This window comes from Nesoenas mayeri (assembly GCF_963082525.1).
Source record: "Nesoenas mayeri genome assembly, contig: SCAFFOLD_97, whole genome shotgun sequence".
In the NCBI taxonomy this organism is placed as follows: Eukaryota; Metazoa; Chordata; class Aves; order Columbiformes; family Columbidae; genus Nesoenas; species Nesoenas mayeri.
In genome coordinates, this window is record NW_027660023.1 from 40,148 (window position 1) to 47,919 (window position 7,772).

At 62.2% G+C, this 7,772-nt stretch overlaps 1 protein-coding gene across 2 annotated transcripts; it reads left to right on the forward strand.

Annotated features, from left to right (window-relative positions):
* The first annotated feature begins 226 nt into the window (after nucleotides 1-226).
* Nucleotides 227-7,745, forward strand: ZNHIT1 (zinc finger HIT-type containing 1). Of its 2 annotated transcripts, none has more exons than XM_080364477.1 (5): nucleotides 227-286; nucleotides 1,285-1,455; nucleotides 3,601-3,680; nucleotides 5,305-5,477; nucleotides 7,584-7,745. In XM_080364477.1, the coding sequence occupies exons 1-5, from the start codon at nucleotides 265-267 to the stop codon at nucleotides 7,603-7,605; spliced, it is 468 nt and encodes a 155-aa protein (XP_080220603.1). In that variant the 5' UTR covers nucleotides 227-264; the 3' UTR covers nucleotides 7,606-7,745. The 2 variants fall into 2 exon arrangements, with proteins under 2 accessions (XP_080220603.1, XP_080220604.1); XM_080364478.1 differs by having other exon boundaries at nucleotides 5,308-5,477.
* Nucleotides 7,746-7,772: the final 27 nt, after the last annotated feature.

The following is a 7,772-nucleotide window of genomic DNA, read 5'->3' on the forward strand; positions in this document are numbered from 1 at the left end:
CGCGGGGGGCGTGGCCAAGCGAGGGGGCGTGTCCTCCTCCCTCCAATCCGCGCCCGCCGCCCCGCCTCGCCAGCCAATGCGAGCAGAGGAGGGGCGTGGTCGGAGCGCGCTGCCACGTGGAGAAGGGGGCGTGGCTTGTCTGCAGGGGGCGCGCCCACAACGAATTGGGCGGGGAAGCGGAAGAAGGCGGGTGAGGGCGGAAGTGGGTGGGGTAGCGCGGCGGAAGTAGCGTCGGTGAGGGCGGAAGTGGCGCTGCGGAGCAAGATGGGGGAGAAGAAGGTGTCGGGTCGGTCGCGGTTCGGGAGGTCCCGGTTACCGGGGGGGAGGTTGGGGGTCGTGGGAGGGCGGTTCCCGGGGTATCGGCGGCTCGGGGGGGTCCCCATGTCCTGGAATGGGGGGTTCGGTGGCCCCGGGGTGGGGGGTTGGGGGGGCGGGTCCCATTAACGAGTCCAGCCGCAGTTTCGGGCTCCAAAGGGGGGTCCCCCAGCCCCGTTACCGCCTCCCTCCTCAATGTTGGGGTCCCAGGGGTTCCCCAGTGTCCCGGGTTGAGGCTCCCGGTGTCCCCAGTAACGGTCCCGGTCACAGTGGGGGGGTCCCCCAGCCCCGTTACCGACTCCCCCCTCAATTTTGGGGTCCCAGGGGTTCCCCGGTGTCCCGGGTCGAGGCTCCCGGTGTCCCCAGTAACGGTCCCGGTCACAGTGGGGGGGTCCCCGAGCCCCGTTACCGACTCCCCCCGCACTTTCAGGCTCCAAAGGGGGGTCCCCCAGCCCCGTTACCGCCTCCCTCCTCAATGTTGGGGTCCTAGGGGTTCCCCGGTGTCCCGGGTTGAGGCTCCCGGTGTCCCCAGTAACGGTCCCAGTCACAGTGGGGGGGTCCCCCAGCCCCATTACCGCCTCCCCCCTCAATGTTTGGGTCCCAGGGGTTCCCCGGTGTCCCGGGTTGAGGCTCCCGGTGTCCCCAGTAACGGTCCCGGTCACAGTGGGGGGGTCCCCGAGCCCCGTTACCGACTCCCCCCGCACTTTCAGGCTCCAAAGGGGGGTCCCCCAGCCCCGTTACCGACTCCCCCCGCACTTTTTGGCTCCAAAGGGGGGTCCCCGAGCCCCGTTACCGACTCCCCCCTCAATTTTGGGGTCCCAGGGATTCCCCAGTGTCCCGGGTTGAGGCTCCCGGTGTCCCCAGTAACGGTCCCGGTCACAGTGGGGGGGTCCCCGAGCCCCGTTACCGAGTCCCCCCGCAGTTTTGGGGTCCCGGTGTCCCCATTAACCCCCCCCCCCCCATTTCCAGCGCGGGTCCCCGAGGCCGCTCAGCGGCGGGTCCTGGACCGGGCGACCCGGCAGAGGCGGCTGAACCGGCAGCTGGAGGCGCTGGAGAACGATAATTTCGGGGACGACCCCCAGGCGGGGCTGCCCCGGCCCGGGAAACGGCTCCCGAACTTCGCCGATACCGCCGAGACCGGTGCGGGGGATGGGGGGGGGGGGGAACCGCAATTTGGGGGGGGGGAATAGGGGGGTTCAGATCTGGAAACGGGTCCTGGGTTTTGCTGGACACTGGGTGGGGGGCACTGGGACCCAGAGAAACATTAAGACCCGGGTTGGGGGCACAAGGACCCAGAGAAGCACCAGGACCCGGTTGCGGGGCAGCAGGACCCACAGAAACACTAAGACCTGGTTGGGGGCCAGCAGGACCCAGAGAAGCACTAAGACCAGGTTGGGGGGCACAAGGACCCGATTGGGGGCACTAGGACCCAGAGAAACACTAAGACCCGGTTGTGGGGGCACAAGGACCCGGTTGGGGGGCACCAGGACCCAGAGAAGCATCAGGACCCCGGTTAGGGGTCACTGGGACCCGTTTGGGGGTCACAAGGACCCGGTTGGGGGGCACTGGGACCCAGAGAAGCACCAGGACCCAGTTGGGGGACACAAGGACCCACAGAAACACTAAGACGGGGTTGGGGGGAACTAGGACCCAGTTGGGAGCACTAGTGAGGGTGGTCACTGGGACCTGGTTGGGGGTCACTGGGACCCAGAGAAACACTAAGACCTGGTTGGGGGGGCACAAGGACCTGGTTGGGGGGCACCAGGACCCAGAGAAGCACTGGGACCCGGTTAGGGGGCACTGGGACCCGGTTGGGGGGCACTGGGACCCGGTTGGGGGGCACTGGGACCCTGGGGAAGCACTAGGACCCGGGTTGGGGGGCACTAGGACCTGGGTGGGGGTCACAGGGACCCGGGTGGGGGACATTAGGACCCTGGGGAAGCACAAGGACCTGGTTGGGGGTCACTGGGACTTGGGGTGGGGGGCACTAGGACCCAGAGAAGCACAAGGACCCGGTTGGGGGGTGCACTAGGACCCGGGTGGGGGGCATTAGGACCCGAGGTGGGGGGCATTAGGACCCTAGGGAAGCACAAGGACCCGGTTGGGGGGCACTAGGACCCAGAGAAGCACTGGGACCCGGGTTGGGGGGCACTAGGACCCAGTTGGGGGGTGCACTAGGCCCCTGGGGAAGTTCAAGGCCCCGGGCTGGGGGGCACTAGGGCCTGGTTGGGGGTCACTGGGACCCGGGTGAGGGTCACTGGGAATTGGGGTGGGGGGCACTAGGACCCGGCTGGCGGGCCCTAGGACCCGGTTGTGGGGCACTAGGACCCAGAGAAGCATTAGGACCCGAGTTGCGGGGCACTAGGACCCTGGGGAAGTTCAAGGCCCCGGGCTGGGGGGCACTAGGACCTGGTTGGGGAGTATTAGGAGCCGGGTGGGGGGCATTAGGACCCTGGGGAAGCACAAGGACCTGGTTGGGGGGCACAGGGACCTGGTTGGGGGGCACAGGGACCCGGTGGGGGGCACTAGGACCTGGGGGGATTCGGGGAGCTGGGGGGGTCTGGGGTTGAACTGGGAGAACTGGGGGTGGGGGATCAAGGGAACTGGTTGAACTGGGAAAACTGGGGAGGAGATTGGGGTGAACTGGGGAGACTGGGAAGAACTGGGGGGGGTTGGGGGCAACTGGGAGAACTGGGGGGGGATTGGGGTGAACTGGGGAGAACTGGGGGGGGATTGGGGGCAACTGGGAGAACTGGGGGGGGATTTGAGGTGAACTGGGGAGACTGGGGAGAACTGGGGGGGGATTTGGGGTGAACTGGGGGGGGTTGGGGGCAACTGGGAGAACTGGGGGGGGATTTGGGGTGAACTGGGGAGAACTGGGGGGGATTGGGGGCAACTGGGGGAACTGGAGGGGGACTGGGAGAACTGGGGGGGGATTGGGGTGAACTGGGAAGAACTGGGGGGGATTGGGGGCAACTGGGAGAACTGGGGGGAACTGGGAAAATTGGGGGGGGATTAGGGGCAACTGGGGGAACTGGGGGGGGATTTGGGGTGAACTGGGGAGAACTGGAGGGGGATTGGGGGCAACTGGGAGAACTGGGGGGGGATTTGGGGTGAACTGGGAGAACTGGGGGGGATTGGGGGCAACGGGGAGAACTGGGGGGGATTCGGGTGAACTGGGAAAACTGGGGGTCTCACATTGGGGGGTGTCTCACATTGGGGGGTGTCTGATATTTGGGGGGGTGTCTCATATTGAGGGGTGTCTGATATTTGGGGGGGTCCCAGGCAAGAAGAAGAAGAAAACTCGGGGTGACCATTTCAAGCTGCGGTTCCGCAAGAACTTCCAGGCGCTGCTGGAGGAGCAGGTTTGGGGGCGGGGGGAGACAAATTTGGGGGGTCTCAGAGCGGTTTTGGGGCGCTGGGTTAATTTGGGGGGCTTGGGGGGGTCTCAGGTGTATTTTAGGGGCTCTGCGGGCTCTTTTGGGGGCATTTTGGGGGGGATTTTGGAGACTCTGGGGGCCCTTTCTGGGGCATTTTGGGGCACCCAAGGGGAGATTTAGGGGTGCAAGAGAATAATTGGGGGGGTCTTGAAGCTTTTTGGGGGGTCTCAGTGTGGTTTTGGGGCCCTGGGTTAATTTGGGGGGCTTGGGGGGGTCTCAGGTGTATTTTGGGGGCTCTGGGGGCTCATTTGGGGACATTTTTGGGGGGTCTTGTGTCTATTTTTGAGGCACTGGGGTCTAGTTTAGGGCATATTTGGGGTACCCAGGGATGAATTTAGGGTTACAAGAGACAATTTGGGGGGGTCTCAGTGTGGTTTTGGGGCCCTGGGTTAATTTGGGGGGTTTGGGGGGGGTCTCAGGTGCATTTTTGGGGCAGTTTTGGGCCATTTTGGGTGCTCTAGGGTCTCTTTTTGGGGTAGTTTGGGTGCATTTTGGGTCACAAAGGATGAATTTAGGGCTACAAGACCCTATTTTGGGGGGGTCTTGAAGCTTTTTGGGGGGGTCTCAGTGCATTTTGGGGTCCTGGGTTAATTTGGGGGGTTTGGGGGGGTCTCAGGTGCATTTTTGGGGCAATTTTGGGACATTTGGGGGCTCTTTTTGAGGTAGTTTTGAGGTAGTTTTGAGGTATATTTGGGTCACCAAGGTTTGAATTTAGGTCTACGAAGCCTATTTTGGGGAGGTCTTGAAGCTTTTTGGGGGGGTCTCAGTGCATTTTGGGGTCCTGGGTTAATTTGGGGGGTTTGGGGGGGTCTCAGGTGCATTTTTGGGGCAATTTTGGGACATTTGGGGGCTCTTTTTGGGGTAGTTTTGAGGTATATTTGGGTCACCAAGGGAGGAATTTAGATTTATGAAGCCTATTTTTGGGGGAGTCTTGAAGCTTTTTGGGGGGGTCTCAGTGTGGTTTTGGGGCCCTGGGTTAATTTGGGGGGTTTGGGGGGGTCTCAGGTGCATTTTTGGGGCAGTTTTGGGACATTTTGGGGGATTCTTATGCCCATTTTGGGGGTTTCTTGTGCCCATTTTGGGGGCTCTTTTTAGGGTAGTTTTGGAGCATTTTGGGGGGTATTTGGGGCACCCAGGGGGGATTTAGGGGCTCAAGATCAATTTTGGGGGGGTCTCGGTACATTTTTGATGCACAAGATGAATTTTGGGGTGTTTTGAGCCATTTTTGGGGGGGTTGTGTCTATTTTTGGGGTTCTGGTGGCTCTTTTTGGGGCATATTTGGGATGAATTTAGGTCTACGAAGCCTATTTTTGGGGGGCTCTTGAAGCATTTTGGGGGGGTCTCCCCACATTTTTGCTGCACAAGCTGAATTTTGGGGTGTTTTGGACCATTTTTGGGGGGGTTTTAGCCCATTTTGAACCATTTGGAGCCATTTTTCGGCCGTTTTTTGCGCGTTTCGCGCCGGGATTTCGCGGCAACTTGACGACTTCGGGGTCACTCTGTTGGATTTTGGGGTGACCCCCCCCTGTTATGTCCCCCCCCCCAAAAGCAGAACCTGAACGCGGCCGAGGGTCCCAACTACGTGTCGGCCTGCGCGGGCCCTTCCCGCCGCCCCCCCCGCCATTTTTGCGCCGTCTGCGGTTTCCCCTCGGCCTACGCCTGCGTGAGCTGCGGCGCCCGCTTCTGCTGCGCCCGCTGCCTCGGCACCCACCGCGACACACGGTGACACGGGGGGGGACACGGGGGGGACACCCCTGGGGGTGCGGGGGACATTTGGGGACGTTTGGGGGACATTTGGGGGGACAATGGTGGCTCTTGGCCTAGGCCTGTGTAGGCCGTGGCGCCATGTTGTGTTGGGCCCATTGGCTCAGGACACCCCATAAAATTGGGGGGGACACCCCGTGAAATTGGGGGGACACCCCTGGGGGTGGAGGGGATGGTGGGGGGACATTTGGGTGACATTTGGGGACGTTTGGGGGACATTTGGGGGGACAATGGTGGCTCTTGGCCTAGGCCTGTGTAGGCCGTGGCGCCATGTTGTGTTGGGCCCATTGGCTCAGGACACCCCATAAAATTGGGGGGGACACCCCGTAAAATTGGGGGGGATGTTGGGGGGGGATGTTGGGGGGACACCCCTGGGGGTGGGGGGGACATTGGGGGGATGTTTGGGGGACATTTGGGGGGACAATGGTGGCTCTTGGCCTAGGGCTGTGTAGGCCGTGGCGCCATGTTGTGTTGGGCCCGTTGGCTCAGGACACCCCATAAAATTGGGGGGGACACCCCGTGAAATTGGGGGGACACCCCTGGGGGTGGAGGGGATGGTGGGGGGACATTTGGGTGACATTTGGGGACGTTTGGGGGACATTTAGGGGCACAATGGTGGCTCTTGGCCTAGGCCTGTGTAGGCCGTGGCGCCATGTTGTGTTGGGCCCATTGGCTCAGGACACCCCATAAAATTGGGGGGGACACCCCGTGAAATTGGGGGGACACCCCTGGGGGTGGAGGGGATGGTGGGGGGACATTTGGGTGACATTTGGGGACGTTTCAGGGACATTTGGGGGGACAATGGTGGCTCTTGGCCTAGGCCTGTGTAGGCCGTGGCGCCATGTTGTGTTGGGCCCGCTGGGTCAAGACACCCCAGAAAATTGGGGGGGACACCCCTGGAATAAGGGGGTGACACTGTTGGTGTGGGGGGGACATTTGGGGGACATTTGGGTGACATTTGGGGACATTTGGGGGACATTTGGGGGGACAATGGTGGCTCTTGGCCTAGGCCTGTGTAGGCCGTGGCGCCATGTTGTGTTGGGCCCATTGGCTCAGGACACCCCATAAAATTGGGGGGGACACCCCTGGGGGTGGAGGGGATGGTGGGGGGACATTTGGGTGACATTTGGGGACGTTTGGGGGACATTGGGGGGGACAGTGGTGGCTCTTGGCCTAGGCCTGTGTAGGCCGTGGCGCCATGTTGTGTTGGGCCCATTGGCTCAGGACACCCCATAAAATTGGGGGGGACACCCCGTGAAATTGGGGGGACACCCCTGGGGGTGGAGGGGATGGTGGGGGGACATTTGGGTGACATTTGGGGACGTTTGGGGGACATTTGGGGGGACAATGGTGGCTCTTGGCCTAGGGCTGTGTAGGCCGTGGCGCCATGTTGTGTTGGGCCCATTGGCTCAGGACACCCCATAAAATTGGGGGGGACACCCCGTGAAATTGGGGGGACACCCCTGGGGGTGGAGGGGATGGTGGGGGGACATTTGGGTGACATTTGGGGACGTTTGGGGGACATTTGGAGGGACAATGGTGGCTCTTGGCCTAGGCCTGTGTAGGCCGTGGCGCCATGTTGTGTTGGGCCCATTGGCTCAGGACACCCCATAAAATTGGGGGGGACACCCCGTAAAATTGGGGGGGATGTTGGGGGGGGATGTTGGGGGGACACCCCTGGGGGTGGGGGGGACATTGGGGGGACATTTGGGGGACATTTGGGGGGACAATGGTGGTTCTTGGCCTAGGGCTGTGTAGGCCGTGGCGCCATGTTGTGTTGGGCCCGTTGGCTCGTGACACCCCATAAAATTGGGGGGGGACACCCTGTAAAATTGGGGGGGACACCCTTGGAATAAGGGGGTGACACTGTTGGTGCGGGGGGGACATTGGCGGGACATTTGGGTGACATTTGGGGGGATAATGGTGGCCTTTGGCCTAGGCCTGTGTAGGCCATGATGCCCAAAGGGACACAGAGTAAATGGGGGAGTGGGGACATGGGGACGCGTGTGACAAGGAGCTGGGGGTCACATGACCCCCTTGACCTTCCCCTCCCCCCCCCTACAGGTGCCTGAAGTGGACGGTGTGACGAGGACGGTGACGTCATCGCTGCGGCCAATGGGGACGCCCGGTGTCACCGACCCCCCCCCAAGTGTCACCGACCCCCCCCCAAGTGTCACCGACCCCCCCAGTGTCACCTCATTGGACAATAAATGGATGGTAAAGGCACCCGGTGTCAACATGTGGGGACAACAA

Coding starts and splice junctions, on each gene's coding strand:
- ZNHIT1 (XM_080364477.1), top strand. CDS start 265: ATGGGGGAGAAGAAGGTGTCGG. Junction 1,456..3,600: donor CGCCGATACCGCCGAGACCG/GTGCGGGGGATG, acceptor GGGGGGTCCCAG/GCAAGAAGAAGAAGAAAACT. Junction 5,478..7,583: donor GGCACCCACCGCGACACACG/GTGACACGGGGG, acceptor CCCCCCCTACAG/GTGCCTGAAGTGGACGGTGT.